The sequence below is a fragment of the Ambystoma mexicanum genome, chromosome 2p, assembly GCF_040938575.1.
Source record: "Ambystoma mexicanum isolate Mex_15411 chromosome 2p, UKY_AmexF1_1, whole genome shotgun sequence".
In the NCBI taxonomy this organism is placed as follows: Eukaryota; Metazoa; Chordata; class Amphibia; order Caudata; family Ambystomatidae; genus Ambystoma; species Ambystoma mexicanum.
Genome location: NC_090923.1, coordinates 1,167,512,096 through 1,167,536,144, shown reverse-complemented (window position 1 = coordinate 1,167,536,144; position 24,049 = coordinate 1,167,512,096). Strand labels below are relative to the sequence as shown.

Genomic DNA, 24,049 nt, shown 5'->3' with positions numbered 1-24,049 from the left:
GATTATAGTATTGAAATGCTTGCTCTACATGTTGTCCTTTCTTGACTTCATCTACTACCTTGGTATTGCTGAATCATTGCGCTGTTAACAGCGTCCTTTGGCATTTTATTTTGATACTTATTTTTGTTTGCATTTTTTGTATGTCACTGTCCTATGAAAATGTCAAAACAGATTTCTGGGCTGACCACCTGGGGGCGCACGGATGGCAAGCTCCTCCGCGTGAGCTCCGCACCGAGGTCCTTTAAAAGTGGTATGAGCCCCCACTATTGGACCCCCACTTGGTACATGACCGACTGACCTGGATGCCCCAAGGCGTGCTGCACGCCCCGTGAAAAGCACATTGAAAAACGGAGGAGTTTTCGCGGAGATATCGACTTGTGATACCCAGAGCAGCATCTGCGTAGGCGGACTGACCGAGGCCACGGTTCCCGCGCCCCGCATCTAATCGAAGACCTCCCCTCGGCACCAGCCCGGCCTGTCCCAACATACTCAAGGCTCCGGAGCGGCGGTCCCATCCACCCGCTGGCCGCCCTGCACGGGACCCACACCTCGCGGGAAGCGACCGGGAGCTCGTCGGTCGGGGACCCGGCGGCCCGGACCCCACAAGCATCTGAAGATGCCCGCACTCCTCACAAGAGAGGTACAGCTGGCGCGGGGTGCGGCCCGGGGGGAGGTCCCGCCTCACCGACCACCACCAAAGAGGCCCTCTGCTGTGGGGACCCCCCCTCCCTACCCCCCGCGAACCTGTTGAGATCGGCTCCCTGCAACGACCCCTCCGCGCGGGGCTCCGTTCCAAAGCCCCACAGTATCCTTAGGCCGGCACGCCGGGCCCTACTTGCGAAAAGGGAGGCACATGCCCGGACCTCTCTGGAGGGAGAGCGCGCACGGGCCCTGCACGGAGTAGCCCCCCACTTAGCCCAGTGAGCGACCGCAGGCAATCTCCTGAACCAATTTCGCCTGGGTACCTGGCTCCAGATCCGGCGGCGACAATCGAGGTGATACTTATAGAGTACAACCTCAGAAAGAAATTGGCCACAGCGGAACACCTAGCTCAGAAATCCCCACGAAGCTGACCCATACACCTTGCTGAAGCCAAGGAACTCAGAGACGAGCTGAAAGCCCTTGAGATAGGCAAGGTTACCCAGACCTTACAATATTTGAAGCAAAAGTATTACGAAAAGGGAGACAAAGCTGACGCCCTCCTTGCGGCACGGCTTAGGGCGCAAAGGGCAGAAAGATGGGTGGACACGATAGAAAGAACAGATGGCACTTTAATAGACACAATAGAATCTTCCCCAGAAGGAATACAGGAGGCATTCGCCTTCTTCTATGAAGACCTATACACCAGTGACCCTCCCCCTCCGCCAGGGAGCGTAGATAACTATCTCAGGGGTATTGGCCTCCCTGCGCTATCACACTCAGACTGTGGTCCTCGACGCACCAGTCACCAAGGACGAGGTCTCCGATGCTATCAAATGTCTTAAATTAGGGAAGGCACCCGGAGATGATGGATTCACCCTTCTATAAAGCGTTCACCGCCTTCCTCACCCCCTTCCTGGCGACCCTATTTAATGACATCTTTGAGACAGGTTGAGTACCCCCAACATTCACTCAGGCCCTTCTAATGGTCATTACGAAAGAGGGCAGAAACTCAAAACATTGTGGGTCGTACCGCCCAATATCACTCCTTAATATAGACGCTAAAATCTACGCCAGCGTGGTCGCGGCCAGGTTGGAAACGCACCTACCGAGGTTAATACACTCAGACCAAGTCGGCTTTGTGATAGGTAGACAGGGCGCGGACACGATGAGGAAGACCTTACACTTAAAATATGAGGCACAGGGCAGGCACGACGACCCAACTCTCCTATCACTTGATGCCAAAAAGGCGTTTGACAGAGTCGATTGGGAGTTTTTTGAAAGGGTACTGGTTTGTATAGGTCTTGGGGCCCAAACTCCGCCGCGCCATCAAAGCAATTTACACATCCTCCAAAACTTTGGTGGCAGTAAATGGTGGTTACTCGAGGTGGTTTCCATTGGAGAGGGGACCCAGACAAGGCTGCCCTCTGTCAGCCATATTATTTGTGTTATCCCTTGAACCGTTGGCACAGAGGCTAAGGCTTGACAAGAGGGTGACGGGAATTGTAGTAGGAGACCAAGAATATAAACTAGGCCTATATGCAGATGACATCCTCCTGCACACAACCGACCCCCTAAGCTCGATACCGGCAGCTATGGAAATAATCGAGGAATATGGCCAACTGGCAGGTCTAAAGATTAACACAGGCAAATTGGTCCTCCTCCCGCTTGACAAAACTAGGGACGCCGAGGTGGAGCGCTTTACATCTTTGGGGATGAAGGTTAGCCTCACCACGCTGCGCTACCTGGGTATCAATGTCACCCGAGACCTGCAAGACTTATTTGAAGCCAACTTCCCTCCGATACTCCACACAATTCAAAAAGATATCGAGAGGTGGACAAGGCTCACCATCTCATGGATGGGGCGCTTGAACACAATTAAAATGTTCATCTTACCAAAGCTGCTATACATGTTCCAAATGCTCCCCATCCAAATGCCCAAGGAATTCTTTACAACTATAAAAAAGGCCCTGCACACCTTTCTATGGCAAGGCCAAAAACCGAGAGTACCTGTTGCTCTGCTCCATCTCAAGAAAGATAACGGTGGGGTAGGCCTCCCAGATATAGAACTTTATTATAGAGCAGCCCAACTAAGAGTACTAATCCCGCACGTCAGGCAGCAAAAAGAACCCCAATGGATAAGACTAGACAACTATCACATACGACCATTCATTGTAGGGGAATGGTTATGGGTACCAGAGGCCCAATTAATGAACAGGGTTAAAAACCACCCCATTCTCGGGACCATATGGGACATATGGAAGCCAAATAAAGGAATGAAAGGAATTACAACTTGGCCCTCCCCCCTAGCACACCTATGGTCACCGGGGATTAGGGACGATATCCCAGATCCAGGAAGCTTTGACTCTTGGTACGATGCAGGACTTGAGAGGGCGGGGCAGTTATGGAGGAACAACACGTTTATTACCATTCAGGAGTTGGAGGAAGCTCTAGGGCTGGGTCCACTTTCAGTGTTCCAATACTTAAAGCTTAAGGGAGTCATGACTCAGGAGGTCTGGAGGGAAGCTCTGCAGAGAGATCTTACTCCGTTCGAGACTATACTGGACACCCGTTCAGGTTCCAAGGGCCTCATAAGCGCAATGTACACAGCACTAGTTGAAGTAAACACAACCCCCTCAACTACACTAAAACACAAGTGGGAAACTGATCTCGGTAGACGACTCTCCCCTAAGACATGGCTTAAGATATGCAGGAGGACATCGACAACCTCCATCTCATGTCAGTATAAAATGCACTGCATCAAACTACTATATAGATGGCATTATGACCCACTCAGACTAGCTAGAATGTTCCAAGATGTAAGCCCTCTCTGTTGGCGGGGATGCGGACAGAGGGCAGACTACCGGCATATGTGGTGGGGGTGTAGTGCGGTCCAAGCATATTGGGATGAAGTCCTCAGCTGGATTAAATAGCTCGAAGAGGAGGATAGGGAGAAGCAACCACTCATGATCTTATTTGGCCTAGAAGAGACGGATGAAACAATGATTAAATTACCCAAAATGACGCACGGCCTCCTCTTAGCAGCAAGAGCTTGTCTCACAACTGTGTGGAAAAGGACAAGCCTACCAACGAAAGCAGAGTGGATCAATGTCTCCCGTAACATTTTCTACATGGACAAACTTACTGCAGCCATCCATGGAGACCCCACCTCTATTGATTATGAGTGGTCTGAATTTCGAGCAAAGTACATTACATAAAACCAAGTGTGCAATAGAATTTGTCTGAACCCCATTGTATCGAGCAGCATGTAATCTCAACCGTGTTGTCTGTTGTCACTCGATTTCCTGATGTCTCAGTATCTGAATGCATACAAGTACTCCCCTCACAGACTTTTATTTAATTCTACTGTTTACCGCATCCGTCAGGGTTGGTGGGTGGGGGGGAGGAGGGTGGGGATCAAAACAGGGATATTTGGCATCAAAAAGAAATGTAACGCATTTTCTTCACTTTCTCAATCCTTCTCTCTCACTCCCCTTCTCTCCCCCCCGTCCCCTTGTTCCCTCCATCTCCCTCTCTCTTCTCAGTTTGCAAATGCTTTGTTACTACGTTACGAATGTATCGACATCCACAATGTCCTTGTTTTAAAAAAAAAATCAATAAAATCAATTTTGAAAAAAAAAAAGAAAAAAAACAGATTTCTTTTTTTAGAAAAGGGTCGATCGGTACGCAGGAAAGGTTGGCACTGTGCAGAATAGGTGCTAATTTAACAGGAGTGGTGGTGGACAGAAGAAGGGTTGGGGAGGGAGCGGCATATGGGCTGCAAGTGTCACAGATTTTAGAGGAAAAGTAGCAAGTAAATTCATTAGAAAGGGAGGAGGCGATGGATATTGGCTTGGGGAGGTATGAGCAAAGATTGGGTGTTAGATTAACGTTTGTGAGGGTGATTGCAAAGGTAGGAGATTAGGTTTGTGAAGTAGTAGGATTTGGTAGAATGCATTGCAGAGGTTGGGGCAGCAAGGACATTTTTAATAAGCTAGGAGTAGGTTAGGTGTCCATAATGTGTGCCAGTGTCGTAAGTCACAGCACATGTTTGTATTGAGGGTCTGAATTTCAAAGGTGATCCAAGGCTGAAGAGGGGAAGATGTGAATGTGCTAGCAGGATAGTCATATGTGTGTAGTGAAAATCAGCAAAATCACAGTCAATTGAAGAGGCATGAATAGGGGAAAGAGACTGCTAAGAGGTCCTCACATCATCAAGGTAATGCGCAAGAAAGTGCTGCCTGACTTTCCTTGTGGTCATTGAAGAGGGGAGATGAGGAGTAAGGTGTGGCGGCACTATGATGTTCAAGGGAACAATGGAGTGATCAGATGGAGAGCAATCCATGGTGAGGTTAGAGGAAGAGAGTGAATTAGAGCGAAGAAGGTTGAGAATTTCCATCGGAATGGGTACGCTGGTAGTGGAGGAATTAGAGTGGTCAAATAGGAGGAAGTTAAGTTAGTCAGGTGGCTGCAGAGGTTTTAGGGAGGTTAATATCCCCCAGCATGACAGTGTTAATGCCAGTAGGAAGTGACTCAAGGAGTAGGGTCAGTTCAGGGAAGGAGGTGTTGAGAGGACCCGTGAGTCGATAGAAAGCCAGAACAGTGAGAGGAGTAGGAGGGAGGCATTGAATAGTGACATAGTCAAAAAGAAAGAATTGATATCGGATGCAGGTAGAGGGGCAGTGTTGAGGGCCTTATTGATGAGTAACCCCACACACTCCAAATGTGGTGTTCCCCAGGGCTCTGTCCTCTCACCCTGGCTCTTCAATGTCTATCTGTAAAGCTCACCTGGTATCCACGGGGACGTCACTCAGCCTGTTCTGACCTCTTACGATCTCGAACCCTTCCCTGGAGGCTATTCGACTGGAGACTGGGCCTGAAACACAGGATTGGTAGAGTTTAACTCCCTATTGTCTCCGTGTGCTTGAACCCCTTCTTCCCCGGGGTCCAACCCTTCCCTTTGATTCACAGCTTACCTTGTTTTCATGGATAGTGTGCTCTCCGTTCTGCTTTCAGCACAGGGGCGTGTTGATTGATGCAGGCTCGTTGCTCCCTAGTTACTTCACTGGCAAGAGTCCGACAGGTAAGTATAATGAGTCTTTTGAACAGTTCTCTAACTTCGTTCCTTTCCTTCCTTAGATGATGGCCGGCGTCCGGGGATGGCGGCGTGCTGCTGAGATGAGTAGCGCTGAAGGTGAGTGAGAGCGCGATGCACCCCTTTCATATTTGCATTGAACTGAGTTCTTTTTCTGTCTCTTTTAGGTGCCGCGACTTTTTCAGCGTGGATGCCGGTTATGAAGAACAAATGCGGTGGGTAAGCGCAGTATGCGGCTCCTCTAGATGTTTCCACGCTAACCTGGAGTGTCTTTTCCCTCTTGCAGATGGATGAGAAGTTCCGGAGACAGAGTTCCCCCAGAGCGGCTGGGATTCAGGTAAGCGTTTGAAGCTCATACAGTATTTAAAAATAAGCAAAGATTTGCAGAATGCTCACTAATGCCTTTTTTCTGTTCTTTTCCCTTTTCCTTAGGAAGCGGCGTGCCGGGATGGGAATGACACCGCCGAAGATGCCCGCAGAACAGAAGGGGCGATGAATGATGGGCAGAAGCGCCGCAAGGTAAGGCTGTTCCTAACGGTGTTGTTGTTCTTGCAGGAGCTGAGCGCAGAAGAAAGATGCAGGCCTACTGGAGACCGATCCGAACACGGTGAGTGTCACGCTGCAGGTGCAGAAAACGCAAAGCATGTTTCTCAGCATGGGTGTGGCTTAAATAGTCTCTGGGTATCCCAGGTGTCTCTGGGCTGAACCACACCCAAAAGACTAGACCGCACATGCAGTTCTGGGAACCGAAATATGTGGGGGCATCCATCTTGTCGCCATCAATGCACTACAAGTCCAATCCCCAATGTTATCCTATGGGAGTGAGTGAGTCTGGTGCCACAAGCGCCAGGTCTGACTCCAAGTGGGTCTTTGGAGGGATGGAGAGGCCCTTGAGGGCCATGTAGGTGATTGTGGCCTGGCTCCAGCCTGACATCTTGGAGGGCTGGGGACATGAGGGGCAGGATTCATGACAGCACTCCCCCCATCCCCCCGCAAGGCCCCTCTCAAGGTGGCTCTTCTGTCTGGTCCTCGTTTGGTTGGATGGTTTTGATGAAATAATCTAAGCAAGCGAGGTGCATGGATGTACTCACAAGGCTCCCATGTCCTGTCTTGTGGACCATACCCCTTCCAGTCTACTAAGTAGTATAATTTGGATCTGACATACTTTGAATCTAGGATGTCCTTGACTTTGAATTCTGGCTCCCCGGCGACTAGTACTGGCTGCGGTGGCGTTGCTACCCGGGTCCCAGGTTGAACAGGTTTAAGGAGAGACACGTGGAACACAGGATGAATCTGCATGTTTGACGGCAAAGCTAGTCTGACCGCCACAGGATTTATCACGGGGTGACGGTGAATGGACCCAGGTATCTTGGACTGAAAGTTCGGGCTCCTTTTAATGGACTCGTGTTTAGACGCCAGCCAGACTTTGTCTCCCACTTGGTAGTTGGGGGCCTTTGCTCGGTGTTGATCAGCAAACTTCTTATGGCGATTCTTAGCTTGAAGTAGGTGTTCAGCTGCCCTTTTAAAGGTTTGAGAAATGGTCGTGTGCAAGGTTTTGACTGCTGGCATTTCCAGGGTTGTAGGAACGTCCAACTCCGAAGTACTTGAGTGCCTGCCATACATGGTATAAAAGGGTGTCTGCCCAGTGCTGGTGTGTAGGGAATTATTATAAGCATATTCAGCTATCCATAATAGGTCGAACCAGCTTCCTTCAGCTTTGTGTAACATGCGACGCAGATACTGCTTGAGCGTCTGATTTGTCCTCTCAGTTTGACCATCCGTTTGGGGATGGTGACTGGTGGATAGCCGGATGTCGATCTGGGCCATAGAGCAGCATTTTCTCCAGAAGTTAGATACGAAATTGAGTACCTCGGTCTGAGACCACAACTGAAGGAAACCCATGGAGCTGTACAATGCCTTCAAGAAATACCTTTGCCAGAGTGGAAGCATTTGGGAGCCCCTTAAGAGGAATTAAATGTGCCATTTGTGAAAATAGGTCCACGACCACAAGAATAGTGTTAAACCCTTGACTTGGTGGTAAGTCAGTAATAAAATCGAGGGACAAGGTGTACCAGGGTGCTGGTGGGATTTCCAATGGTTGTAATAGCCCAGCCGGTTTCTGCTTGGATGACTTGTTTTGAGCACACACTCCACAAGATAGGATGAATTGGATAATGTCTTTACGCCAAGCGGGCCACCAATAATTTTTTTTTACCTTGACTAGGGTTTTAGCGATTCCGGGCTGGCCCTCGATCAAGGAATCATGATAACCCGACATGACTTGTTCTCGTAGTTCTTGGTTTGGTAAGAATAAACGATTCCTGAAGTAGGGCAACTGATCTTTTATCATGCAATGTTCTCCTTGTGCACTCCACGCTTGTAATTGCTCCGGACTCATCAGGTTTTGGATTTCTTCATGTAATTCTTTCTGAGTTATGGTTGCTGTGATTCCTAGGAGCTTGTCACTCGGGATGATTGCTTTTGGGTCAGTGGTCTGATACCCTTGCTCTTCCACCCCCATACGGCAAAGGGCATCGGCCTTCCCGTTTTTCACCCCCGGTCGAAATGTAATCAAGTAGTCCTACCTATTCATCAAAAAAAAGAGCCCAACGTAGTTGTCGTGAGGATTGGGCCTTTGCTGTTTTTAGGTACTGGAGGTTCCGGTGGTCAGTTATTACGGTGATTGTGTGTCTGGCGCCCAAGAGGTAGTGCGGCCATGCCTTAAAGGCTGACTTAATGGCCAGGAGTTCTTTGTCTGTGATAGCGTAATTGAGTTCAGGGGGTGTGAATTTACGCGACCAGAAGGCGACAGGGTGTAACTGGCCCGTTTCGGGGTCCTTTTGTGAGAGGACGGCTCCCATAGCCATGCTTGAGGCATCTGTTTCCACCAGGTATGGGAGATCAGGGCGAGGGTGGCGTAAGATTGGGGCAGATGTGAATCTTGCTTTGAGTTCCTGGAAAGCCTCATCGGCTTCTGTTGTCCACTGGAACTTTTTGTTGCTTTTCCTTAGTAATGACGTGATGGGATGCACGATTTGCGAAAATCCTGGGATGAACCAGCGGTAGAAGTTTGCAAAACCCAGTATACTTTGAACCCCCTTGAATGAATTTGGGGATGGCCAGTTCAGGATAGCATCTACCTTGTGTATATCCATTCGGATTCCATTCGGGGTGAGAATAAAGCCCAGGAATTCCACCTCGGAGACGTGGAATGAGCACTTTTCGAGCTTGGCGTAGAGCTGGTGTTGACGGAGTTTCTCCAATACGGATCGGACGTGTTTAACGTGGTCCTGCTTTGATGCAGAATATACTAGGATATTGTCGATGTACACTAGAGCACAAACATCATCAATTCCCGTAGGACATCGTTCATGAAGTATTGAAATGCAGCAGGCGTGTTGCAAAGGCCAAAGGGCATTACTTGGTATTCGTAAAAGCCGTATTTGGTGCGAAAAGCGGTTTTCCATTCGTCCCCCTGTTTTACGCGAACAAGGTGATATGCCCCCCCTCATGTCTAGTTTTTAGTTTTGTGTAGATTTGGGCATCTTTGACTTGATCAAGCAATTCGGGAATCAGTGGCAGGGGGTAGCGATTTTTTACGGTAATCTGGTTCAGTGCGCGATAGTCGATGCACATTCTCAAATTCTCCCTCCTTTTTCAGTATGAAGAATAGAGGACTGGCTGCTGGAGACTTCGAGGGACGGATGAACCCGTTGGCCAGGTATTGGTCAAGATGGGCCTTCAGGTGCTGGTTTTCTGGTTCCGTGAGTGCGTAAATTCGCCCACAAGGGATTTGTGCGCCGGGTATCAGGTCGATTTGGCAATCGTATGGTCTATGCCGTGTCAAGGTATTAGCCTGTTCTTTCTGAAAGACATCTTGAAAGTCCTGGTATTCACTTGGTAGGGTGCCGATTGCCACAGTCGCAAGCATGGAGGTTCTGGTGTCTATTGGTTGTTTCTCTTGGCGATAACATGTGTGGGCGTAAGTCTCGGGAAAGGCCAATTCTTTTGCTCGCCAATCGATTCGAGGATTGTGAGCTACCAACCATGGCATTCCCAAAATCAACCGGAACTGTGGTGCCTTAATGAGGTCGAAAATGATAGATTCTTGGTGTCCATCCTGGCACAGAAGGGTTAAAGCTGCAGTGCATTGGGATACTGGACCAGAAGCTATTTCCGTGCCGTTGACAGTGGTAACAGTGTCGGTGGTTGATTTAGGGTGTAACGGAAGCTCCATCTTTGCCGCAAGATCCTGGTCGATGTAATTCCCAACGGCTCCACTGTCTATGTACGCTCTTACTACGTGCATCCGAGATGGTTGTTGGTGATTGATCAAGACCACAGATAGTGCAAATGGGAGGTCTGTAGTTCACTTCCTTCGCTCGACAAGTGGACCCCTACACTTGCCGGGCTGGGGAGTTTTCCGATTCCTTGATGGTATCTTCATTGTCCGTGGCCCCTACCGTCGTCCTCGGTGGCTTCACAGGGCACTCTTTAAGGAAATGACCTGACCTTCCACATTGCAGACATAACTGTTGCTGTTTCCTTTTATCCCTTTCCACTTTAGTCAAGGGGGATCTGACCCCCCCTCCCCCCCCCCATTTGCATTGGTTCTCCTGAACCTTCCTTTGTTCGGGCAGTATTGTCCTTTGAACGCACATACATAGGGCGAGGGTCCGGTCTGGTTCGATCTGCTCTTCGGTCCTGCAACCTATGATCCAGTTGAACAACAAGGTCAGTGAATTCTGAGCAGTCTTTCGGGGGGTTCACTACTAGTGCGAGAATATCCTTGAGCTCCCCCCGCAACCCCTGATGAAATAACATGGTTCTCTTCTCGCCATTCTGTTTCAACTACGAGTCTATTGAACGTGGCTATGTATGTTAATAGGTCTTGATTCCCTTGGCGTAGGGACAGAGGTTCGTTGTCTAATGCCTGCCCTTGAGTACGATGGGCGAACAGCTTTTCCATCTCCTGCTGAAAGCCCCTGAAGTCATGCAGCAAAGGATCGTCTTGGGCCACAAAGGGTACAGACCAGTCCGCGGCGCTACCACTTGGGTAGGATAGCACAAAAGCGACCCGTGATTGGTCATTCGGAAAGGCCCCTGGCCTACAAAGGAAGTGCAGGCGGCACTGGTTCATGAACGTTGCAAACCTCTTGGGATCCCCCGTAAATCATTCGGGCGGGTCCAAGGGAACTGCCCCAGGAAGGGTTATCTGAACGGGATTGGCTGATGGCGCTGGCATCGGGGGCACGCTTCCCGGCAATGGTGCATGCCCTGCTTGTGACTTTAGAAGTTGCCGGCTTAATTCATCAGTGCGTTCTTTGGCTACTATCAGCTCTCTCCTCAGGGTGTTGACTCCTGCCTGGCTGCATGTACTTCGGAACGTAGCTGCCCCAACATGTGGGCTAACTGGTCGGTTTCTGACGTTTCCATGACGCCCCGGTGGATTTTGATGTGAGGCTTTGCGTCTGTAACACTCACCTGGTATCCACGGGGACGTCACTCAGCCTGTTCTGACCTCTTACGACCTCAAACCCTTCCCTGGAGGCTATTCGACTGGAGACTGGGCCTGAAACACAGGATTGGTAGAGTTTAACTCCCTATTGTCTCTGTGTGCTTGAACCCCTTCTTCCCCGGGGTCCAACCCTTCCCTTTGATCCACAGCTCACCTTGTTTTCTTGGATAGTGTGCTCTCTGTCCTGCTTTCACCGCAGTGGTGCGTTGATTGATGCAGGCTCATTGCTGCCTAGTTACTTCACTGGCAAGAGTCTTGACAAGCAAGTATAATGAATCTTTTGAACAGTTCTCTAACTTTGTTCCTTTCCTTCCTTAGATGATGGCCGGAGTCCCGGGATGGCAGCGTGCTGCTGAGATGAGTAGCGCTGAAGGTGAGTGAGAGCGCGATGCACCCCTTTCGTATTTGCATTGAACTGAGTTCTTTTTCTGTGTCTTTTAGGTGCCGCAACGTTTTCAGCGTGGATGCCCGTTATGAAGAACAAATGCGCCGGGTAAGCGCGGTATGCGGCGCCTCTAGATGTTTCCACGCTACCCTGGAGTGTCTTTTCCCTCTTGCAGATGGATGAGAAGTTTCGGAGACAGAGTTCCCCCAGAACGGCTGGGATTCAGGTAAGCGTTTGAAGCTCGTACAGTATTTAAAAATAAGTGAAGATTTGCAGAATGCTTACCAATGCCTTTTTTCTGTTCTTTTCCCTTTTCCTTAGGAAGCGGCGTGCCGGGATGGGAATGACACCGCCGAAGATGCCCGCAGAACAGAAGGGGCGATGAATGATGGGCAGAAGCGCCGCAAGGTAAGGCTGTTCCTAACGGTGTTCTTGCAGGAGCTGAGCACAGAAGACAGATCCAGGCCTACTGGAGACCGATCCGAACACGGTGAGTGTCACGCTGCAGGTGCAGAAAACGCAAAGCATGTTTCTCAGCCTGGGTGTGGCTTAAATAGTCTCTGGGTATCCTAGGGGTGTCTGGGCTGAACCACACCCAAAAGACTAGACCGCACATGCAGTTCTGGGAACCGAAATATGTGGGGGCATCCATCTTGTCCCCATCAATACACTACAAGTCCAATCCCCAATGTTATCCTATGGGAGTGAGTGAGTTTGGTGCCACAAGTGCCAGGTCTGACTCCAAGTGGGTCTTTGGAGGGATGGAGAGGCCCTTGAGGGCCATGTAGGTGATCGTGGCCTGGCTCCAGCCTGACATCTTGGAGGGCTGGGGACATGAGGGTCAGGAATCATGACACTATCTGAGCCCTTTGGCTCACCTGATCTCCACCATCCCTTCTAACTTTTAGTGATATGTGGATGACACTCGGGTGTCTTCCAGTCTTCCCTCAGCCTCCTCTCCTCCCTCCCTCATTCCTGACTGTCTATCCACGATTCACGATTGGTGCGCCTCCAACGATCTTTGCCTTAATGCCAGCAAGATGGATATCCTTCTCATTGGGACCCCTGCTCCCACTTTCCCTATCTCACTCTGGCTGCCTTTCTCGGGCTCTCTACCCTCGCCTTCCTGTGAGGCAAAAAACCTTGGCGTCATCTTCAACTCCACTCTGTCCTCTTCTTCTCGCAACACAGACCTTGCCAAAAAGGCATACTTCCAGTTGCACCTCCTCAGAGCTATTCTACCTTTCCTCACTTTCCCCCAGATAATCGCTGTCTCCAGCGCCCTGGTTCTCTCCAGGCTGCACTACTGCAACAGCCTCTTTTTCTCAATCTGCCTACCTCTACTCTTCGCCCCCTGCAACTAATCCAGAACAGGACTACAAGACTTATCCTTGGCTTCAAGCCCAGAGACTGTGTCTCTCCAGCCCTGAAATCTATCCACTGGCTCCCAGTGGTTGCAAGGATCAAGTTCCAGACACACTGCATCGTCCACAAGTCTTTCTGTGGCCGGGGCCCGCACGACATCCAACTCTCCGAAATGCCATCCTTCTAGAGCCCTTAGCTCAGCTGCCTCCAACTCTGAGGGTCAGACTCTTCTCCAGGCAGAGAGTGAATGGTAGATCTTGCTCCTCTGCAGGTGCCTTTCTCTGGAACAGCCTCACTGCCTCTCTCATACTTGAGCCGGACCACCTGAAGTTCCGGAAGCAGCTCAAGACCCTCCTTTTCTCCTCCTGCATTCTCTCTCTCGCTTCCTTGCTAACTTTCCTGTCAGCTGTGCCGACAGGTTGCTGAGTTCCCTCAAAGTCTCACTGGGTACAAGGCTCCTCCACAACCAGTCTCTTTTGCACTGCCTCCTGGCCTACCATGCACTTAGGGGCTGTAACTGTAACCCCTACAGCCCCCCTGCCAACTTGCACTTACCCAGAGCTGCCCTGGCTGCACTTACTCAGAACATTGATGCACTGATCGCACTTCCCACTTTACTCTCGCTTGTACATCCCCCTCTCCTTCCTCTTGCACTTCTATTATCGCACTTGCACGATTCAAATGACACAAGGACTAGTAAGATTGTTTGTCTTGTCCTCCCTATGTCTTCTCTCCCTTGTCTTGTGATGCCTAGAAACACTTGTGTACAGATGCGTTTTAAATGCCATATCCTCATATCAGATCACCCTTCCTAACATGCCAGGGAGAGTGGGAGAAGGTAGCAGAGCCAGTGTGGAGAGCTGCTAGTGCAGCAGTCATAAGGGGAGATGCCGGTTTCTGTGATGGCACAAAGTAAAATTTGAGGGTGATAAGAGTTGAAGTGGCCCGTGATGTAGGAAGACGGAGGGATTTTGCGGAGAAATGGAGCGATGTCAAGATGTATGATGAATGGTAAAAGAAATAGGCAAGTAAAGAGAGAGATGGGACAGGTGGGAGAGCGGAAACGGGAAAGGGTGAATGGTTCGCTGAGAAGAAGCAGGTATAAGTTCTGAGTTGGGCTACAATGGGGTTATAGGTTACCCAAAGGCAATTAACTCCCCCAAAAAAAGCAAGTATCCAGGATCCTCTGAGGTACCAGAGGCTCTGCTTTGAGATAAACCAGTGGGTGGATGGATCCCCAGGTGTGGAAGCAGAAGTTGGGTAAAGGGTGAGCCGGACAAAGTCCTGGCTCGAGCAGGGTTCTGGCCCTTGGTCTGTTCAGGCCCCAAAAGGGAGCTTCTCATTGCTGATTTTGTACTTTAGCTCTAGGCTCCCAAGAGAGACTGAATTAGGGAGGGGATCATACCCTATCTGTACCCTATGCTACCCCTAAATGATCTAGAATAGGTGCCAGACTCTTCTCCAATCTATGCCCCTTTCACTGTTACAAACGTCCACGTTTTCGAGATATATTTGTTATTCGGTCACATTCAGGAAAAGCCTCTCATGCTGGAGGTGCTGATTCCTTCCTCTTGATAGGAAACTCACTCATATGTACAAGTAACTATGTGATCTTACTTCATTTGAACCATTGTCGCCTTTGTACTTGTTCTAATTACCGTCATGAGAGACTCAGCAATGTGGTTCTGGGTTACTGTAAATATCCACCCCTTGTCCTCTCCATCTCTTCCACCCATTACCCTTCCAACCGTTCTTCTCATCTTCCTCTTTCGCTGTCGCCCTTTTTTCATGATGCCTGAAGCATTTTTACATGTGCTGCTATACAAGTTACCAATAAAATACAAATCATCTCGGAATGGCCCTAGACTGTTAGGCGCTTTCACTGTTTATTGGCTTGGACAGTTTAAGGCACTGCTCTTTTTCTGAAAGCAATAGTGCACAGTATTTCCTCTCTTGTATTAGTTTGTGCTTTTTTTGCTCATTGTAGGATAGCAAAATGGCAAACATGCTTTGCAATTGCTGTCCGTCAATCACTTTCCCTTTTTCCTTCTCTTCCCCTATTGGCTCAGTGAAAAAGCGCCGTGGAAGTCAGAAGCAACTGGATCAACAGGTGATCAAAGAGATGACAAAGCCAATCCAAACAGGCACCCAACTCTTCATCAAGGAGCTGAGGGGCCGGACGTTCCCCAGGTAACAAATCTCATCACCTACCCCAATGTATTGGTCAGCCTTGTATTGTTTCTTAGCCAAGCTACACTGCAGCTTGAATGTATACAGTGTTTTATTAGGTGTTCTCGTGGGTAACAAAGACTTTTTGTGTCTCCAGTGCAGATGAGGTGATCCTAAAGCCCTCTGGCATGCAACTGACAGTAGAGTTCTTGGAGGAGAATAGCTTTAGTGTGCCCATCCTTGTACTGAAGAAAGATGGTTTGGGCATGACTCTGCCGGATTCTACATTCACTGTCTCAGATGTGGAATACTACGTGGGTAAGCCGGACTGTCTGTTCTCTACCACTGTCTTAGTGCCTTGATTCTGGTAATGTTTGTGTAGCATGTCGAATGACCAGCTCACTGACGAGCATTCATTGGGAAGTCCCCTGTATCGTTGCTATAAAACATATGACAATAATTGCCATTTTCTGATGCTTGTTAATCTGCTTAGAATCACATGCTGTGCATATTGTCCGACATCCAGTGGTCATTGCGGAGTATTGCATCTTGTCTTTCGAGAATCAAAAGGGGACGTCGACATGGTCCTGACTGTAACACTATCCCTAACGTGACGTGTAGTGTACACACAATCCCTCACGTGTTGATGTCCCTCAGATTGTTTTTTTCCACCCAGCATACTGGTCGCCTTAAGCGGAGCTCATACAGAGACATTGTTAATTGTCCCATAGACCTTTAGTCGAATATATTAATTATTATTTAAGATCACCCTGACCATCCTTCCCATCGACGGCTGTCCTGGATCTCCGCTGAAACCTCCACGGAACTTGGACGGACGATGATCCAGTTGGCGTTGCTGACCAGGTGGCTGGGCCTTCCAGCCGGCCTACACGGAAGGGAAAGTGTGGTCGGGTGGACATTTCTGTAAAATCTGAGAATGCCTGTCCCTTTCCTCCCTCTTTCTTATTTGGTCTTCGTCACTTTCCCTATACTCAGCTATGGAGAGGACTCCATTTAGGTTTTGCTCCATTTGCAAGGGCAAATTTCCTTGGAGAGATAAGCATTGACGGTGTAACCGTTGCTTGCTCCTCGATCACGACGAAAAAGGTTGTGCGGCTTGCAAGCTTTTCCCTCAGAAGACATTTAAGGAGCGCCGTGTCAAGCGGTGGGCGGCCTATGGGATGTCGAAGGCCGATTCAAGTTCTCCCACTGCCGCAACCGCCGAGTGCGACGAGGGCATCAGTGATGAGCAGGCCTCTGACTCAGAGGTTGTTGACTTTCGGCGGAGCGCTCCCACTCCGCGTTGTCTATCCCCTGCCCCGCCAGGCACTGCTATGGGGACTGTACACCCCGGCGACAAAGACGAACACTTTCAACTCACTAAACACACAAACCCCGGACAGTCTTCGACAAAGTCGAAGCGGTCCACAGCGCCAACAGGCCCTCCAGGATCGGCAGCTCTCCCCGCAGCCGCAGATGGGCCGATCGACCGGGCACTCGAAAGTGAAGGGTGCTACCCCCAATATTCCAAAACCCGTTGAGACGCATCGTAAGAAGGCGTCCGCCGACGACAAGGCCCCGGTTCCGTCGAAGACTGTACAACCGCAGGCCCAGGCTACGCGTCTCACTACTGCGGAGGATGTTACCGAAAGCATTGCGAGAATTGTTTTGGTGGAAGTTCAGAAGCGCCAGTCAAGGGATTCACCGACGACCACAGGAAAGCCCAAAGATTCGTCGAAATCCAAAGATAGTCTGAAGGAAATACCGTAACCCTCTGCCAAGCCTAAGGAGAAGCACAGGGACAAGCAACTTCTGTCGGTCCCCCATGAGGAGTTTTCAGAAGGCGAAGAAGGTATTTCTTCGGCGTTGAGACAAAAATCTCGACGTTTAGCATCAGAGGATCATATTCAAGAGCCCTTTCCACCTCTAGACCCCTCTAGGTCGTCTGTTTGGACTAGCAAAACATTTGAAAATTGTATGGAGAGGCTTGATAGGTTTGTAACCCTCTCAGAGCAATCCACCCCTAAAAGACCGCAGGAAGAAGCCCTTTTGAACCCTGTGGCTAAATTTCCAAGACTCTTTGATCCCTCTCATGAGGCGGATGTATACACATATGACCTCACTGAGGAGGAGGTTCCTGTAGGCACTCAGGATGATGATCACTTCTTTGACACTGAGGATATGCATGACCCCTGGGGAGGGGGGAACTCCTGGATATAGGTGACCCTCAGCTTTGGCAGTCTCCAAATCCTGATGCCCTGTGTTTAGATACCCCACAAACGACTCCCACTATTCAACCCTCACCAGTGGACATTCAAATGACGTTTAACGCCATGTTGCGTAAAGCAGCAGAACATTTCAAGATCACGTAACAATGAAGCTGTTCCTGAGCCTGACTTTGTGGAGGACGTTCTTGAAGAGAAACCGCCGGCCAGCCAGCCTATTCCTCTGCTTAACTCAATTAAAAAGCGTCTGGCTCTCTCGTTATCAACACCTGCACTCACAAGAACAGTTAATCCAAGGATTGAAAAGTTATTTCGGCCTTCCCCCTCTGATCCCCTTTATATCAGAGGTCTCTCCACCCCAGACTCACCGGTGGTGACCACTACAAGAAAAAAGGCAGGGGTTCCCCAGTCAACCGGGGAGGCACCCCCTGACAAAGAGTGTAAAAGACTCTACGACCTAGGAAAGGGGGTCATGACTGCAGCAGCCTTTTCTACGCGCATTGCTAAAAATACTACCTTGTTAGCCAGCTACGCGGACGCTCAATGGGCCATGTTACAGGAAGGCCTGCAGGAGGTTCCTGAACCGCTACAGACTCGTCTTCTGTCCACGGCAACCAAGGGCAGACAAGTAAACCAAAGCATACTCCAGAACACTTTGTATTCCGCTGAGACAGCGGGTCAATCGTTGGCTCAGGGCACCCTCTTAAAGAGACACGCGTGGCTAAGAAACTCTGGGTTCAAGCCAGAAACTCCAGTGTCACTTATTAATAAACCCTTGGAAGAATCCAACCTGTTTGGAAGACTGGTTGACGAAGCTCTCGAACGCAAAGAAGGAGAATAACACCCTGAAGACTCTCTAGATCAAATCACACAAAAGCCCTCCACAAGGAGAGGAACTGGATCCAGACGCCTTTTTCATGGCCAGCGTGTCCCTCAAAACCAGTATACCTCGTGAAACAATTGGTCTTCTCCACAAGGAACTAGCGGATAAATCACCTCGTATCCCCAAAGGGGTCAGCGTCGCAGGAAGCGAAGGGGCCGTAACTCTATCCCCAGATGCTCCCCGGCCTCGGGTTCATAATGACCCGAAGATCCGGGTCCGGCCGGCTAACATTCCTTCAGACATAGGAGGGGGTAGCTACAAACCAGTGGGTTCTAAAGACCATGGCCCATGGGTACTGTATAGAGGTCTGCCGGTCCCCAACGTTCAGACCTTCACACAGAATACGACTGACGCCAGACCATCTGCGTATTCTTCTTGTCATGACCCCTGCCCCTGACCTGGGCAGTCGGGCCATCTGGGCTGCATCATGGTCTTCCAACATCGCCTCAAAGGCCCCATCATGTCCCCCAAGACTCTCTCGGAGTCAGTCCTGGCGCCTTTGGCGCCAGGCTCATATGGGAAGTCAGAGAACTGGAACTCACAATAGCATTTACACAACATGGATACCCCTGCATGGCTCAGTTCCAGAACTGAGCCATGCGGTCTAGCATTTTAGGTGTGGTCAGGCCTGGAGGCACCTGGGATACCTGCAGGCTATTTAAGCCACGCCCAAGTTGGAGTACACACTTCGCGTTACTCTGCTGGTCGCAGCATGACGCTCACAACGGTCTGTTGGAATCTTCCTCTGCATTCCGGGCCCGATTACCTGCAAGAACAAGAACACAGTTAGTATTGGCTTACCTGCTAGTGCGCCCTGCTTCAGTCCTCTGCTCCAGAATCCCGAACATCCAGCATCTCGGCGAAGGCTCGCTCTATCTTGGAAGCCGCAACCTGGGAAGAAAGAGAACCGAGAAGCAGCATTAGTAAGTGTTTATTCTTCAACATCGAAAAAACAACCGAAAGGCGCACGCTTACCTGAATTTGACTTGCTTTTGGTCCACGTCCATTCCGGGCCATTCAACAACCTGCAAGAAGAAAGAAAAGGCCGATTAACACGCAGAAGTGCTAGAAGCGATTCGCGCAAGACCTCACCGCTCTCTATCTTCTCGGCAACATACAGTCGGGAACATCTCTGCAGCCAGCAAGAAATGGACACAAAAAAAAGGTTAGCACAAGAAAGGCACATAGCGCCGGTCTCCGCGCTTTCACTTACCATCTCGTGCACAGGCCAGACCGCACGGCATCATCAGAACTCCTTCTGCACCTACAAAAGAAGGAAAGACATTAATAGGTGCAATTGCAAAAATAAAGGACAAACTGCCAAAACAGCAGACTTACCTGATGAACGGAGTCGCAGCAGGTCTGGACTCTGAGGGGGCCGCACCAGTGAAGCAACTAGGTTGCGACGCACCCCTGCACAGAACAGCAGGACTGAGAGCGCACCATACCCAAAAGCAAGACCGGGTCCTCAGCCGAACAAGAGTGCAAGGGAGTGGGTCCAAGGTCGGAAGCAGTCCAGCCAGACTGGGTGGCGTCCCCGTGAATACCAGGTGAGTGTTACAGAACGCGAAGCCTCACAAACCACAATCCACCTGGGCGTCATAGAAACCTCGGAAACCAACCAGTTAGCTCAGATGTTGGGGCAGTTACGCGCTGAGGTGCATTCAGCCAGGCATGGGACCAACGCCTTGTGGAGGGAATTGATAGTGGCTAAAAACGCACTGACGATTTAAGTAGACAACACCTCCAATCACTGTCCGTAGAAGCCCCATTGCCTGGGAACGTTTCATCGTTGTCAGCTCCACCGATCAATCCGGTACAGATCACTCTTCCAGGAGCAGTTCCTTTAGCCCCACCGGAACGTTTCACGGGGGATCCTAGGAAGTATGCAACCTTCATGAACCATTGTCGCCTCCATTTTCTTTGTAGACCTGGAGCCTTTCCTAATGATCAGTCGCGGGTTGCCTTCGTGTTGGCTTATTTGAGTGGCAGTGCTGCAGACTGGTCTGTACCTTTCGTTAGTCAGGACGACCCACTGCTAAATGACTTCGGGGGCTTCCAGCAGGAGATGGACAAGCTCTTCTCCCGTCGTACTCATGGACGGGCACTGGACAAAGAACTCTTGTCCCTCTGTCAAGGAAACCAAGATTTACTAACATATATAGCGACCTTCAACAGGCTCGTGGTTGAAACAGGGTGGCCGGAGGAGAAGAGAATCACGCTATTTCCCAGAGGCCTACAGGGGGAGCTAAAGGATGTACTTGCACAAGTGGTGGATCCACCAAAAGACTGTGCAGAGTTTATCAACCTTGTGGTTCAACTTTATCACAGGTTGCAAGACCGAAGAGCAGATTAGAGCAGAACAGACACTCTCCCTATGTTCGTGCGGTCTAAGGACCATGTTCCACAGGTGGCAGACAGTTCGGTGGAACCAGTGCAACTCGGAGGGGTAAGACCCCCCCTTAACCAAAGCTGAAAGAGACAATAGAAGGGAACTGCAGCTATGTCTATACTGCGGAAAAGCCGGTCATTTCCTCAGAGAGTGTCCAGTAAAGCCACCAAAGAGAACCATAGGAGCCACAGATAAGGAAAACATGAATGAAGAGTCGGAAAACTACCAAGCCCGGCAAATGTAGGGGTCCATTTGTCGAGCGAAGAAAGTCAACTACAGACCTCCCATTTTGCATTGCCCGTGATCATAATCAACCACCAGCAGCCGTCTAGGATGCATACTGTAGAAGCATACATCGACAGTGGAGCAGTTGGGAATTATATGGACCAGGATCTTGCAGCAAAGATGGGGCTCTCTATGTGCCCTAAGTCGACCACTTAGGCTGTGACCACCGTTGATGGTACAGAAATCGCTTCCGGTCCAGTATCCAAATGCACAACAGTTCTAACCCTTCTATGTCAGGATGGCCACTGGGAATCTATTACTTTCGATCTCAAGGCGCCTCAGTTCCGGTTGATCCTAGGGATGCCGTGGTTGGTCGCACACTATCTGCATATTGATGGGCGTGCAAGTTAATTGGTCTTTTCCGAATGCTGTGCTCGCACTTGCTATTACGAAGGAAGGAAGTCAACGAATACAAGCCCATCTGTCCATGGAACAGCAGCAATAGCCCTGGGTGTGATCGCTACCCTACCAAGTGAATACCAGGACTTTCAAGATGTGTTCCAAAAGGAACAAGCTAACACCTTGCCACCACACAGACCCTATGATTGCCAGATCGATCTGGTACCTGGTGCACAAATCCCTTGTGGTCGAATCTATGCGCTTACCGAAACAGAGAATCAACATTTAAAGTCCTACTTAGACCAATACCTGGCTAATGGTTTTATCCGCCCTTCAAATTCACCAGCAGCATCTCCCCTATTCTTTGTGCTGAAGAAGAAATGGGATTTGAGGACGTGCATTGACTATCGCGCACTGAACCAAATCACCGTTAAAAATCGGTACCCCCTGCCACTTATTCCGGAATTGTTAGACCAAGTCAAAGATGCCCAAATCTACACAAAATTGGACCTTGGAGGAGCATACCATCTTGTCCGAATTAAAAAGGGGGATGAATGGAAGACCGCGTTTCGTACCAAATATGGCCTATATGAATACAAGGTAATGCCATTTGGCCTTTTCAACGCCCTGGCGGCATTTCAGCGTTTCATGAAAGATGTCTTGAGAGAGTTGATTGACGTCTGCGCCCTGGTCTATATAGATGATATCCCAGCATACTCAGCCTCAAAACAGGACCACGTCAAGCATGTTCATTCCGTCCTTGCGAAGCTGCGCTAACACAACCTCTATGCCAAACTCGAAAAATGTCCATTTCACATCACTGAGGTAGAGTTCCTCGGCTTAATCCTCACTCCAAAGGGAATCCGAATGGATGTGCACAAGGTTGACGCCATTCTAAACTGGCCAGCCCCAAGTTCATTCAAAGGGATCCAGAGCATGTTGGGCTTTGCAAACTTTTACCACCGATTTATTCTGGGATTTTCTCAAATAGTGCATCCAATCACATCTTTATTGAGGAAGTGGAACAAGAAATTCCAGTGGCAGAAAAGGCCTTCCAAGAACTCAAGGTGAGATTCACTTCCGCCCCAATCTTACGACACCCTCGCCCAGATCTTCCTTATGTGGTGGAAACAGACGCCTCCAGCATGGCGATGGGTGCTGTCCTCTCGCAAAGGGACCAACAAACCGGCCAGTTTCATTCTGAAGCCTTCAGGTCGCCTAGGTTTTCACCGCCTGTACTCAATTACGCTATCACGGACAAGGAGCTCCTAGCCATCAAATCAGCCTTCAAGGCCTGGCGACACTATCTTCTAGGTGCCAGGCACGCTATCACCATGATAACACACCATCGAAATCTACAATATCTAAAAACTGTGAAGGTTCAATCCTCACAACAGCTACTCTGGGCCCCTTTTTTTTGCGGAGTATGATTATGTGATCCTGTTTTGACCCGGGGTCAAAAACGGAAAAGCCCATGCCCTTTCCCGCATGGGTACTGATGAGAACAGGTATACACAACCCCTGATCCCGTGGCTATCATCCCGAGTGACAAGCTCCTGGGCATTATAACCACAATAACTAAGGACGAGCTGCTGCAAGAGATCCGACACGTGATGACTCCCGAATTGTTATAATAATGGGATTTGCGGGGAGAACACTATGCAGTCAAGGACCGACTACCATATTTCAGGAACCGTCTATTCTTGCCCAAGAAAGAGCTTCGGGAGCAGGTCATCTCAGGGTAGCACGACTCCCTAATTGAGGGCCACCCTGGAATTGCTAAGACTCTAGCCAAGGTAAAGCGAAGCTACTGGTGGCCCACGTGACGTAAGGACGTCATTCAATTTATCATCTCTTGGTGCGTATGTGCACAAAATAAGTCGTCAAAGCAGAAACCAGCTGGACTCCTCAGACCACTGGAAATTCCGCTGGAACCCTGGCATACACTATCTCTTGACTTAATCACTGATCTACCGTCCAGTCAAGGATATAATACCATTCTAGTGGTCGTAGACTTGCTTTCTAAAATGGCCGACTTCCTGTCGTTTAAAGGTCTCCCAAATGCAACTAGCCTGGTAAAGGTATTCCTCCAACACATCGTGCAACTTCATGGATTCCCGTCGGTGCTGATCTCTGATGGAGGTACCTAATTCGTATCCAACTTCTGGAGAAAATGCTGTTCAATGGCTCAAATCGACATCCGACTATCCACTAGCCACCACCCCCAAACGGATGGCCAAACAGAGAGAACAAATCAAACGCTTGAATAGAACCTGCGTTGTATGTTACATCAAGTGGAAAGGAATTGGAAAGACTTGCTGTGGATAGCCGAGTATGCTTATAATAATTCCCTGCACAGCAGTACGGAACAGACGATATTTTACACAATATATGGCAGACATCCACGCATTTCCGAACTGGACGTCCCCACGACTCTGGAAATGCCGGACATTAAAACCTTGCACACCATCATTTCTCAGGCCTTCACAAGAGCTGTCGAACATTTACATCAAGCCAAAGACCGCCAAAAGAAATGCCCAGACCAGCGTTGTGAAAGGACTCCCAACTACTAGGTGGGAGACGATGTTTGGTCAACATCAAAACATGTGCCAATAAAAGGAACCCGGACATTTTGCCCACGATATTTAGGACGTTTCACCATCAAATCCATTATAAACCCAGCTGCAGTTAAACTGGCCTTGCCTGCCAACATGCATATTCATCCTGTGTTCCATGTGTCTCTCTTGAAACCAG

At 49.6% G+C, this 24,049-nt stretch overlaps 1 protein-coding gene across 2 annotated transcripts in view; it reads left to right on the top strand.

Moving 5' to 3' along the window:
• PHF8 (PHD finger protein 8) overlaps positions 1 to 24,049 on the top strand; it is an 852,864-nt gene that overhangs the window by 266,054 nt on the left and 562,761 nt on the right. Inside the window, exons 3-4 of one of the 2 annotated variants that reach the window (XM_069645307.1) lie at positions 15,072 to 15,192; positions 15,329 to 15,489. In XM_069645307.1, coding sequence (XP_069501408.1) covers positions 15,072 to 15,192; positions 15,329 to 15,489 — 282 coding nt within the window. Of the gene's footprint in view, positions 1 to 15,066; positions 15,193 to 15,328; positions 15,490 to 24,049 lie in introns of both variants that reach the window. The other variant, XM_069645306.1, reaches the window with a different exon arrangement.